General features: G+C 42.0%; 1 protein-coding gene across 1 annotated transcript in view; it reads left to right on the forward strand.

Moving 5' to 3' along the window:
• LOC149839010 (Thioesterase/thiol ester dehydrase-isomerase superfamily protein) overlaps positions 1 to 13,864 on the forward strand; it is a 56,939-nt gene that overhangs the window by 7,699 nt on the left and 35,376 nt on the right. Inside the window, exons 3-4 of the mRNA XM_090002219.1 lie at positions 1,004 to 1,488; positions 1,925 to 2,053. Coding sequence (XP_089858345.1) covers positions 1,004 to 1,488; positions 1,925 to 2,053 — 614 coding nt within the window. The remainder of the gene's footprint in view (positions 1 to 1,003; positions 1,489 to 1,924; positions 2,054 to 13,864) is intronic.

Here is a 13,864-nt window from a genome sequence, read left to right on the forward strand (position 1 = left end):
GACATTGTTAGCAGAGGAATGGGAAAATAATCTTTTCTTATTTTTCTGTTGTGATGATATTCACCATTTAGTCTCCGTGCATCCAAAATATCTTTTCTCTTAGGGTTCATGACCACATTCTCACAACTACTTTGGAATAAGATCAGCTTGTCATGAGTGGCACTGAATCCAAGACACAAGAGACAAGCAAAAATAAAATAATAATTTCATCAAAGCAAACAAAACCCAAATGCATCATCATAATTCATTTGGCTAAATACGAGCCATACAAAGCTAAAAAGAAAAACAAGAAATAAAAATAAATATTTTTATTAATAAAAAGTACAACATTTATATAGTAACCTCACTACAACACATGCACGCACACAAACACATACTATTTACATCCATCCTCTCTCAACTAGTCAAACTAGCGGTTAGAGTAAATCCCAATGGTTAGTTTGGTTAGTTAAACTATCCGTTAGAGTAAATCATAATGTTGGTCATTCAAAACATGACCAAAAAATAGAGAATACAAACTACAAAATTAAATATTTGGTCATTTTAATGACCAAAAAATAAATAAAAAAACCTAATCTAACCTAAAGTATATATTAAGTATACTTAATCTAAATCCTAATATACCTAACAACTAAATACACAAAAAATATACTTTGGAATGCTTCCAATACAAGGAAATAGAAAATACAAGAGAAATACCTAAGTACATCTTGATATAATTAGATAGATATATACAAACTATACAAACATTACATGTATCTTAACGCATCTACCCCCTGGTTCATGCTCTCCTAACATGCCCCAATCTACCAGAACAACTTCTTAATACTACACAATAGTGACCATCTCTCTGGCTAGCAGAGATTATTAATTATTTTGGTGCATAACTTAAAGTTAGTCTTAAATACTTCCATATTCTTGTATGAGCTTATTGATCTGTGTATGTTTGCTTATCACTTGCATTTGTTGAGCAGTTATAACTGGAAGGTTTCCCTTATTGCAGATAATTCCAACCCATCAGGTCCTGTTGTATTGACTGCAAATTTCATGTTTGTTGCACAAGACTCAAAGACTGGAAAATCGGCTCCAGTGAATCGCCTTTGCCCAGAAACAGAAAAAGAAAAGAAGCTTCTTCATGATGGCGAAATGAGGGACAAGTTGAGAAAGAGGAAGAGAGAAGAGAAACAGCAACAGTTTGAGAAGGGTCACAGCCTGCATGGAGAAGTCAACCGTCTTAAAGCTTTATTAACTGAGGGGCGTGTTTTGTGTGATATGCCTGCTCTTGCAGATAGGAACAGTATTTTAATTAGAGACACTCGTCTTGAGAACTCCTTAATATGCCAGCCTCAGCAACGTAATATTCATGGTCGTATTTTTGGTGGTTTTTTGATGCACCTGGCATTTGAATTGGCATTTTCTACTGCTTATGCGTTCATTGGCCAGATGCCTTGCTTTCTTGAAGTTGACCATGTTGATTTCCTAAAACCAGTGAGTAACTATTCCCATTCTCAAGTTAATGTTGCACCAATCTGAATTTCATTGTTACAACCGTGATGCTTGCTAAATGTTCATACACAAATCTTCATCCTAGCTAAATGAACAGTCATACTTGATCCTCATTCTATGTCATTTTATGTTGCTTAGTGCCTGTTGTAAGTTTGGAACCTGAACTGACTCATGGGCATCAAGATAGGTCCATAGCAAGATCAAGAAATTTAGCTGAAGTCAGTGGGTTCACTTGAGTCTTGTTGCTTAAGGCTCCAGTTGAGTCACATTGGATCAATTCAATATCCATTCTGCCCTTAGGTTCTTTAGGTACTGCATAAGGTCTTTTAAGTATTGGTTGGAATTTGGACGCTTTGAACTATTCTTTCTTCCTGTTTTAAATACTAAGGCACCCTTCTTGTTATCCTTTTGGGTGCAGGTTGATGTAGGAGATTTTCTTCGCTTTAAATCATGTGTCTTGTATACACAGTTGGAAAATCCAACGCAGCCTCTCATTAACATTGAAGTAGAAGCTCACGTTACAAGGCCTGAACTCAGGACTAGTGAGGTAAGCTTCTCACATACTTCTTCCCGTAGGATCATGATACAACAGCAATTATCCATGATGTTGGTATTCAGTTAAGTAAATGGTTCCATTCGGTTGAAAAGTTTAGAGTTATGGACTTACATGCTATGGAATGGACCATCACATTCATACATCCAAAGCTGGATTTGTTTGTGTCAAGATAAGTCGACCTCTTACAGTTTTATACTTAAGTCTGTTTCTGGTATTTTCTAAATAATGAGGGACTCATATGTAAATTTATTCTTTTTGCTAATCTCTATTTAAACTAGTGGAGATTAGACCTAATGATATGAAGAAGACATTTTTCCCTCTCTCTCTCTCTCTTTCTCTCTTTCCACATGGTATCAAAGCCATCGACCTTGGGAGCGTGATTTCGGAGTCTACGCCAAAGCTTGCGTGAAGTGTACTAGATCGCGTGAAGAGGATCAGATCTAAGAGTTGTCGATCTGGGGAGCGCGATCTCAAGTTCTGCACCAAAGTTTGAGTGAAGGGTATTCAATCACGTGAAAAGGATCAAATAAAAAAGGTGTGCCCTAATTTTTTTAATGAGTGGTACAGATCTGATAACAGATCTGAGGTCTAACAAGAGTCATGACTCAGATCTGTAATCAGATCTAAAAGTTGTGTGGATCTATGGGTCTCTGTTGACCAAACCGAGTTGATACAGGTATGGATATTGTGTTGAAGTGAAGTGGGCGACGGTAAATTTTTTTTCAGTCGTGAAGATTAAATGTAGTCTAGTGTCGTGAAGTTTTTTTTTACCATATGCTCCTGGTAGTTCAGATCTGATTCCAAATCTGAAAGTAGTGAAGATTAATTTTTTTTTTGTTGTGGACATGCATATTTTTGGTTCGGGTTGTTCAAATCTGGTTGTCGTGAAGAAATATGTATATTGAATAGTCGTGGATCTGCAAATTTTCCAGAGATCTGATCACAGATCTGAGTGTGGTGAAGAAAATTATTTTTTTTGGTTTTGGACCTGCATACTTCCTTTTTTGGTTGCTCATATCTGGATGTCGTGAAGAACAATTTATATTAAATAGTCGTGGATTTTTTTTTTGATCAGTTCATTTGTTCTGGTTGGTTTAGATCTGATCATAGATTTGATGTCGTGGTGAAGATTCATTATCATAGTAGGATCTGCATAGTGTGGAGCTGATCTCTATCAGATTTAAGTGGAAGTTTATTGCAACAACACTATTAGTGGTGACTGCTGAGGGAGTGTTATTCATTATGGGTGAAATTCCGAAATCTGATTTCAAGAATGAGGCTATTGGGGAGTATAAAGACTTCGCAAATCCTTTCTCTTATGGGTCTTTTGTCAAATTAAATGAAACAAACTATGCAAGGTAGTCCAAAACTTTTATGATGTCGATGTCTGGACATCGTAGAAAACATATACTGTTGGAATCTGAACCAAATGATAAGACAAAAAAATACACTACTTGGGAAGAAGATAATGATATTGTCATGTCATGGATCATGAATAACATTGAACCTCATATTGCAGATGGTCTAATTTACTACAATACGGATAAACAGATGTGGAACAATCTTCGAGATACGTATTCTCAAGAGACTATTGTGAGTCGTATCCTCCAAGTTGAACAATAAATATATAATTTGCAGCAAGGTGATTAATCCTTGGCCCAGTACTATGCCTCTGTTAAGGCTGTCTTTGAAAGACTGAATGCTCATAGGCCTTTGTGTTGCTCAAAACAAAAGGATCATCAAGAATAGACTATGGTTGCTAGGTTCCTCATAGGCCTATCGTCAGAGTTCTCAGTTGCAAAAGTCCAAATGCTGACCGGATCTGATGTCCCTACTCTTGCTGATGCATACAATCGATTGAGTAGACTTGCCCAGAGTTACCGGAAACGTCCATGGGATAGGGGAAGCGCGCTTCCCCGAGATGCGCTTCGGAAGCGCGAAACGCGACGCTTCCGAAATGCGTGGGGAAGCACATATTTCATTAAGGAAGCGTGTCCCCCTTTAAAGGGGTACGCGTCCCCCTTTAAAGGGAAGCACGTCCCCCTTTAAAGGGAGATGCACTTCCCTTTAAAGGGGTACGCGTGTCCCTTTAATGGGGGACGCGTACCCTTTTAAAAGGAGACACTTTCAAGGTTATGACTAGTTTGCCCTTAAATATTTTTTTTTACACGTGTGCTTTAAAAATCTACACTGAATATGCCCTTTAACTAAGGGTAAAATCGGCATTTTACAAAACTCGTGAAAAAACAAAACCCTGAGGGCTTAGGGTTTTATTTTTTCACGCATCCGAGTCCCTCTCTCTCTCTCTCTCGAGTTTTCGGCGAGTTTCGAGTTCCAGCGACCTTCGACAACCTCCTCCCTACTTCTGGCGATGAATCCATTCAGGTACGCTCACTTCTCTTCTCTCACTCTATTTCTTCTTTCTCCTCTCTCTCACGCTCTCTCACTCTCTCTGCTGGGTCTTCGGTGAAAAGGGGTCGGCATGGGTTTTCTATCAGACTTGCCGATGTGTTCCCCTTCATTCATGCTGACCCCAGGCTGGCTTTTTGGGAAGCTCATTCCCACCTTGCTAATGGCCATGCTGGTATGCCAACAGCTAATCGAGTAGGTGGGATTGAGTTCCCACCTTGCTCTGCTGGCCTGCTTGTAATGAAATGGTGGTCTTCAACAAATGCACGAATAACTCACAAACAAGTGTCTATTGGAGACACTACAAGCATGACCCTTGAAAGGGTATAAAAGGAAGAACACTTGAAAAATAAATAATACTTTATTCATGAACAAAATGCTTAAAAAGCATAGTAGTTTACATTGAAGGGGTTCACCCCTATATATACAAAAAAGTGGAAGAGAGAGGAGAGCTCATTTTGAGCTCTCCAAAAGAGACGTTGGACTCTAGTCCAACGTCTCTTATTATAGCTATTGGACTACAGTCCAACAACATTTATTATAGTTGTTGGACTACAGTCCAACAACATTTATTATAACTGTTAGACTACAGTCCAACAACTATTTGTAGAGTCAAGTTCCAACATGAACTTGACTGGATCAAATATCTAGTTTCTATTGAACTAGATGCTAAAAAAAAAATAAAGAAAAATAGAAAAAGAAAATAATAAAAGAAAATATAATAATATTAAATAATATATATATATATATATATATATATATATATATTACAGTTTACATTTTAACACTCCCCCTCAAACTTACGGTACAATGAGCGAAAGTTTGTCTAAGAGGAAGTGAAATCTGGGAGCAGCGAGAGGCTTGGTGAAAAAGTCTGCTAATTGATATTCTGATGTAACATATGACAGATCAATGGTTCCATGTAAGTATTCTTTTCTGACATAGTGACAGTCCATCTCAATGTGTTTAGTGCACTCATGGAATGTCCGGTTGCTTGCAATGTAGATCGCACTTTTGTTATCACAACACATCTTTGAAGCTTGCGTTGCTTTAACTCCCATATCTGCTAGCAATCGTCTGAGCCAAACAACCTCTATAGTGGTGGTTGTCATGGCTCTGTATTCGGCTTCGGTGGAGGAAAGAGAGACTTTCTGCTGCTTCTTGCACCTCCATGAAATTAAGGCTTCACCTAGGAACACACAAAAACCAGTAGTTGAATGTCTATTATTGGGATCACCTCCCTAGTCAACATCAGTATATGCAATTAAATTTAATGAAGATGAAACAGGCAAGAAGAGTCCTCGTGAAAGAGAGAATTTTAAGTATCTAATAATATGCAAAATTGCTCCCATATGCACAGAGGTGGGAGCATGCTGAAACTGACTGGCTGTATGAACCACATGAGTTATATCTGGCCTAGTAATGGAAAGATAAGAAAGTGCTCCAACAAGCTGTCTATAAGGAGTAGGATCATCAAGAAGTTCTCCATCATGAATTTTCATTTTAACATTGACAACTTCTGGAGTGTCTACTTTCTTATCATCTGTAATTCCAGACCTGGAAACGATATCAAGAGCAAATTTAGATTGAGATATCAAATACCCCTGAGGGGAATAAGCAACTTCAATGCCTAAAAAATATCTTAATAAACCTAAGTCAGTCATTTCAAAGTGAGTTTTAAGAAGAGATTTGATATTTGCAACTCCTTGTTTGTCGCCTCCGGTGATGATCATATCGTCCACATAGAGAAGAAGAATAATGATGCCTGCATCAGATTTCTTAACAAACAAAACAATGTCAGTTAAACAAGGTTGAAAACCAATATCAAGCATAACATGACTAAATCGGTCATACCAGGCTTTTGGAGCCTGTTTAAGACCATAAAGAGCTTTTTCTAGACGAAGAGCTTTACTCTTAGGGATACTAATATCAGGTGGGGCTTCCATGTATACTTCTTCAACGAGATTCCCATTCAGGAAAACATTTTTGACATCTAATTGAAAGATAGACCATGTTCTAATGGAGGCCAAGGCTATTAAAGTTCTAACTGTGGTCATACGGGCCACAAGAGCAAATGTTTCTTCATAATCGATGCCATACTCTTGGGCATATCCTTTTGCTACTAAACGGGCCTTATATCTTTCCAGGGTCCCATCACTTTTGGTTTTGACTTTGTATACCCACTTACAGCCTATAGGTTTCTTACCTGAAGGGATGTCTTGGATCGTCCAAGTATTGGCCTTTTCTAGTGCATCCAATTCTATTTTCATGACTTCTATCCATTCTATATGATTTTTGGCTTGAGAATAGAATGATGGTTCAACATATGATTGTATTAATGTAGTGGCGGCCCTATACGTGGGTGAAAAAGATTCATAAGACACAATTTTTTCTGGAGGTCTAGAGATTCTAGACGTTCTTCTAGGTGAGTCTTCAGAGTATTTTTGTAATGCACATGGAAGATTTTGCTCTCTACGTCTTGAATATTGTAGACTAACATCCCTATGGATTTGCTCTTCATTATCATCATTTTCAACAACAATAGGACTTTGATCATTGTCAAGGTCACATCCAACATCACATTAATTGGATTTTGAAGTTGGATCAATTAAAAACGAGTATTCAGTGGCATCCTTGGATTTTTCAAATTCAAAGAAGCTTTCTTTTTCCAAAAAAGATACATTTCTTGACACATATAATTTGTCATTTTGAAAATCGAAACACCTGTAGCCTTTTTGATTATCAGCATATCCTAAAAAGGCACATGGGATTGCACGAGGAGAGAGTTTGTCATTTTTGTTGGTGAAAACAAAACATTTGCATCCAAAGACTCTTAATCTAGAATAATCTGGAGTTAAATTAACAAGCTTTTCTATTGGAGTTGTATTCTTTAATGAAGAAGATGTCATTCTATTAATGAGGTAGGTGGCAGTTAGGACCGCTTTAGCCCAAAAACTTTTTGGAACTTGATTTGCAATTAGCAATATCCTAGTAGTTTCCATAATGTGCCGATGTTTGCGTTCGGCTAGGCCATTCTGCTGTGGAGTGTGTGGACATGATCTTTGAATTCGTTGGACATAAACTCTCCTCTGAATCAGTGCGAAAAACGGAAATAGCATTTTGAAACTTATTTTTAACCATTTTATGAAATATTTGAAAGTTAGCAAAGACATCAGATTTATGTTTAAGAAAATAAATCCAAGTATGTCTAGAAAAGTCATCAACAAAAATGACATAATATGTATAACCACCTTTGGAAATAACTGGTGCGGGGTCCCAAACATCCGAATGTATTAACTAAAGTGGTCGTGAGGAAACAAAAGTTCTACTAAGAAATGGTAACCTTTTCATTTTGCCAAGAATGCAGTCTTTACAAGAAAAAATTTCAGAATAACAAAATTTTTCCAAACTTGGAAAATATTGAATTTTAGACATATGAGGATGGCCAAGTCTTTTATGCCATAAATCCAATTCTAATTTCTGAATATTATAACAAAATGCATTCTTGGGTAATTCCAAAAAGTCCATGTAATAGAGTCCTCGTTCTCTATGGCCTTCCCCAATCAGCTTCCCTGACTAACGATCCTGTACCCAACAAGCATGAGAAGAGAAGGAGATATTACATCCATAATCAGATATTTGCGAGACAGATAAGAGATTCAAATTAAGTTTAGGGATATATCTAACTTCTGGGATAATTTTTTTTTTGGATTTTTGAAGATTTTTAAAACATCCTATTCCTTTTACTTCAAGAGATGTGCCATCGACTTTTAAAACCTTTGACACACTTGAGTTATTTTTAAGACATTCAGATAGACTATTAACATTTGAGGTCATGTGAAAAGAAGCACCAGAATCTAAAAGCCAAGGAAAGTTACCTGGACCGGAGAAAGATGTAACTGCCACTCTAGTTGAGGCTTCGGTTGAGGAGGATAACCCTTTGAGAAGAGGTTGAAGGATTTCCATCAATTGAGCCATAGACACAGGTGCATATTGATCTTTTGACTCAGATTCAACAGATGCAACTCTTTTTTCTTCTCTTCTTTTTAACTTTGGACATTGAGGCCTATAGTGCCTCGGTTCATGGCAATGATGACAAATAACTTTTCTTTTATCAAAGTCGCCGTTTTGCCTTCCAAAATGAGGCGGCTTGTAAGTACGAGTATGATTTCCCGGTCTAGATACAGCTAAAACTGAGACATCATCAACTTTTGGAGTACTTTTTCTAAGTCTATTTTCCTCCATAGTGAGCTCTTCTATAGTATCAACAATAGAAGGAATTTTTCCATGATGTAATAGGGCCGATTTGGTGGATTCAAACTCCGGCCTTAGACCATTCACAAATTGATAGAAATGTTCCATATCGAGTTGCTTTTGGTGAAGCTCGATATCTTCGGCACAATGCCATTTGGGCTCAAGAAGAGCCAACTCTTCCCAAAGTTCGGACAACTTCATTATAATATTCTCGAATAGTTTTATCTTTTTGAGTCATTGTCCGAACTTTGTCTTGTAAATTGCATACATATGCAATATCTTTAAGGGAATACATGTTTTTGAGGTATTATCAAGCCTTATCGGCATGCTCAAACTTAGCTAGACTAGAGCATTTTTTAATGTCTATGCTATTGATGAGCCATGACATAATTTTTGCATGCCCTATCCTCCACTCTTTCCATTTCTTTTCATAAGTGGCTGTAAAACCCCATTTAAAAAAAAAAAATAATAATATCGGTTTGGACCCGGGCCGGGTCGGGTCCGGACCCGACCCGGGCCCCTTTTTATTTTAGGGTTTTAAGTAACCCGACGCAGGGTCCCGAGCGCCGCACCCCCCCCCCCCTCTTCTTCCCCTTCGTTTTCGGGTTGATTGGGGAAACCCACCGAGGTTTCCCCTTTCATCTTTCCCCCCGAGCTCTTTATGAGGAGTGCTGGAGGGCGAGGGGAGGCACGCCTCCCCTCTCGAGCTTCCTCCCCCGCGCCGGTCTCCTTCCCTGCTGCGCCCGCCGCCGACGCCGGGAACCCCCCCCAGGTACGCCGTTCTTCTCTTCTCCTCCCTCTTTTCTTCCTCACCCCCCTCCTTGTCACATCGCCGGGAGGCCGGCAGGCTCACAGCCGCTGCCGCAGGCCTCCCACTGCCTCCCTGTGCCATCGGGGCCCCGATAGGTGGCTTACGCAGCCCCTGTCGTCCCCTTCTCTCGATGGGGATCGTCGGAGTGCCGGCAGGGGACCTGAGGCCCCTGCGACCCCCCTCCCTGTCACCTCGCCGGGAGGCCGGCAGGTGGCTCACAGCCACTACCGCGGCCTCCCACCGCCTCTCTGTGTCGCCAGGGCCCCGACAGGTGGCCTACGCGGCCCCTGTCGTCCCCGTCTCCCTCTGCGATTCGTCGGAGTGCCGGCAGGGGACCGGTGGCCCCTGCGGCACCCCTTTTTGCTGCCACCTCGTGGCTTTCAACAGGGGCTGGCCCCCTGCCGTCTGGTGTTGTCGACAGGGGTGGCCCCTTGCCGACCTGTGTTGTCGGCAGGGGCTCAGCCCCAGCCACATCGCGCTGTCGGCAGGGGTTGGCCCCTGCCGACCTGTGCTTTCGGCAGGGGCTGGGCCCCCTGCCGTCTGGTGCTGTCGGCAGGGGTGGCCCTTGCCGACCTGTGTTGTCGGCAGGGGCTCAGCCCCTGCCACTTTGTGCTGACGGCAGGGGTTGGCCCCTGCCGACCTGTGCTTTCGGCAGGGGGCTGGCCCCCTGCCATCCATGTGCTTCTGGCAGGGGTTGGCCCCTTGCCATCCTTATGCTTCCGGCAGGGGCTGGCCCCCTGCCATCCATTGCTTCCGGCAGGGGCTGGCCCCCTGCCATCCATTGCTGTCGGCAGGGGCTCAGCCCCTGCCACTTGGTGGCTGTCGGCAGGGGTTGGCCCCCTGCCGCTACGCTATGTTTAGGCAGGTGCTTGTTCCCCCGCCGCTTGTCTGTTTTCGGCCAGCAGGGGCACACCTCTGCTGCCTCTCTTTTCCTATAGGCAGGTTTGTCTTTCTTTTGCTCCGCATGATAATTAACGTAGCACTGTTGCAGACCTCGCATCAGACCCCTCGCTCTGGCTCCGCGGCCCGAGCCTCGTATCATCTACACGCGTAGACGCACGCAGCTGCACGACATCCCGAGGTAGGGGAAAGTCGCATGAATAGTGTGTATGAACAAAATGAAATAAGACTTCTGAGATAGAATAATTATTTTGCATATTTGCGACTCTGAAGAAATATTTGTTGATCCATGTTTTACTCTTTGTGATTCTTTTATTTCATAATATAAATCCTCTAGGTAGACTCATTCTAGAAAGAATCAAGTAGTTTACTTGTCATGCCTGTTTACGTGTACGAGTGCTTAACTCATAATTGTCTATTATGCATGCTTATTCCTTTGAAACTGCATACTTGAGATAGACTTTGTGAAGAGATTCAAAACCACTGCAATTGCCATTATAACCGAACCTTAAGGCAGGTACAATATGAATTTTATGTAAGATCATGGAGGGTATTGAAGGGTGAAATCTATACTTTACCGAATTTAATAATATCGGCCTCCACAAGCCAATTGCTCAGAAAAGCAAAACATGTCATGTAGGAAACAAAAGAATCATAAACCATTATGTTGCCCTCTCATCGTAGTTGTACCTCTAGGAAGGTACGATCGTACTTTTGGACAAGTACGTCCCATGTGGGTTACGATGGTGGGATGATGAGGTGGTGGCAACCTCGATGAATGCTATTAGCAAAATGCTGAGATCACATAAAATGGTGACCATTTCGCCTTCACAGGCAAGATGCTCGAGTGGGTCTAATGGACCAGAGCATGTAGGATGGGACGGCGGTTAAGAAACCCCCGTCGTACCCATCCGATCTTCACGGTTCATCAAGGGAGAGGATGGATGGTACAAAAACTCCGATGGACAGGTTGTTAACAACCACCCCACGAGCAAAAGACTCGGTTTTCCCCAGTCATCGGAGTTAGGGGAATTGGGATTACCATAAATTATCCTAGGTGGTAACTCCCAGGCACTTCTGCAGAAGTTGGATGCATCCATGGGCCACGAATGCCTTTGGGGATTTACTCTCTTGGTCACTGACCGTCCCCTTAGGAGCGGACTCAGTCAGCCATCCGGGTTAATGAAAACACCTGACATAATAAACCCCCGGATCGGTCTCGGCTGTTTCTACGTTTCGCGTCTGTGCGTACCCACAGGACAGTTAATATCAGAACTTAAAGAATATATTCAGGAATAGATATAGATGACTGAGACTTACACTGCTTCTCTTTGCACTTATTACATTTGCTAGAATAGACTACAACTGCTTTAATTGCTTAAATATCATAACTGCTTATCTCATGAATGTCCTGTTTTATTTTCATTCTACTTATCTGTTCGTGCACCTACTGGTTTGTTATGAAGCTGACCCATTTCATGGGCAGGTGAAGAGTAGGACTTCACTGGCGGCCGATGGCGTGGTGCAACGTGGATCAAGATTCATTTTCTTTCTGCTGGCGGCTTGGCTCTGGGATTTTTTGGAGTTTTTTCTTAGATTTATTGAACTTTGGAATAAAAGGCTCATTTTGTAATAAACTGCAGATTTTAATCGATTGCCTTATTTCTTAAATTTCTTTAAGATGTTGTACATGTGAATGATGGTTTTTCAGCTAACGTACCCAGGATTGTTGACTTGTGTTCCTTTCTAAATGTCTTCCGCTGTTGTTTTTAAATATTAAACTTTAAATCTTTGAAAGGTTTTTTTTCGATAAGGTTTTCGAAATCACAAGTCGAAATTTTGGGGCGTTACAACTTGGTATCAGAGCCAGATCAGAAAGAAGTGAATCTTGACTATTGAGCATCCCATCGCGCTGTAAGTAAATCTTTGATATTTCTTAGCATGTTTAGACTAAATGATATTCTTGTTTATTCGTAGTACCGTTGGATATATGGATCCAGTTACTGGTTCTAATGGTATTCGCGGTAGGAGCACGCGTAGTGTACGTGGCCGTTCCGTAAGGGGGAGGGGCGGACGTGAGATGTTCGGGGCTGGTTACTGGGCTAACCGCCCTCCTCTACCCATTTTTACGGATGAGCAAGGCTTCGCACTACCGATCACCTACCAGATACCCTTGGCAGCAGCGTGGGCTGAAGTGCATGCTCGAGAAGGTGGTTTCGCGCCTTCACACATTCAGGTGCACCATCAGACACCACAGGAGTCATCGGGAGATTTTGTTCCCCCTGAGTTAGCAGAGGAGTGTGGTTTCTGCGGAGAAACATGCCACACCATGGATGCTTGCTTCCACAAGGCTGAGCATGACGACAAGATCACAATTTCGACTGCCGGCGAGCAACCGCCACCTCCGGCAGACCCAGTGGGCGGTGTATCACCCACATATACACCTGCGACGGATTCTTTAGATTATAGTCTTGGCTCACCGGAATATACTCCGGCGACGCCTCTTTACGGGCAGGAGCCCTCCTACGATGAGCCACTTCCCTTCACCCCTAAGCGCAGATTCAGGCGCACAGGCAATAGAAGGGAATATCTTAGAAAGTATTCTAGTCGTCCCTAAGGGGAGGTAGCACGCACCCAGTTTTGTTGGAGTCTGTGAACTCATTTATAACTGCGGAATATAACTTTTGCTTATGTACCAGCACAGCTGGATTCTAAATATTTGACTCTCGGAATAAAGATTTATGTTCTTGCCTTTGTTTCTATACTTATGCCTACTAGTACGTCTTCAGTGTTTTTGATTTTTATCTTGGTTGCTTTTTAAGGATGGCGGGAAACTCAAGCCACAGCATGGCCGATGAGTTGCGTGAACAGAGGGGATTCATGATGGATACCCTCAACTCCTTAGCTGAGGCGATTCGTAACCAGGGTCGCCCCCATCAGGATCCAGGTTCCCTTGTTGGGAATGCACCAACCGCCACATATGAAAAATTTCTGAAGCTGGACCCTCCTACTTTCTCGGGCAAGGTTGATCCTGACTTGGCGGAGGGTTGGGTTAAAGAGGTGGAACGGGTGTTCCAAGTGTTGTCCGTTCCTGATGATAAGAAGACAATGTTCGGGTCCTTTCGTTTGAAGGACGACGCTCGCGACTGGTGGGACACTACGCGGGAGGTGCAGTTTCCGGGTGCTGAGGTGATTCCGTGGGAGGCCTTCCGAAGGGTTTTTCTCGGAAACTATTTCCCTCCTCATGCGAGGGAAAAGAAGAAGGTGGAATTTCTGGAGCTGTGCCAAGGAAGCTTAAGTTTGAACGAATATATCGCCAAATTTCAATGGTTGGAGCGCTATTGTCCTCACCTATTCGAGGATGATCATGAGCGGGCCGGGAAGTTTATTCGCGGACTGAAGGAAGGACTCAGGCATAGGGTTCTCAC

This window comes from Nuphar pumila, chromosome 4 (assembly GCF_984573655.1).
Source record: "Nuphar pumila chromosome 4, dmNupPumi1.hap1.1, whole genome shotgun sequence".
In the NCBI taxonomy this organism is placed as follows: domain Eukaryota; kingdom Viridiplantae; phylum Streptophyta; class Magnoliopsida; order Nymphaeales; family Nymphaeaceae; genus Nuphar; species Nuphar pumila.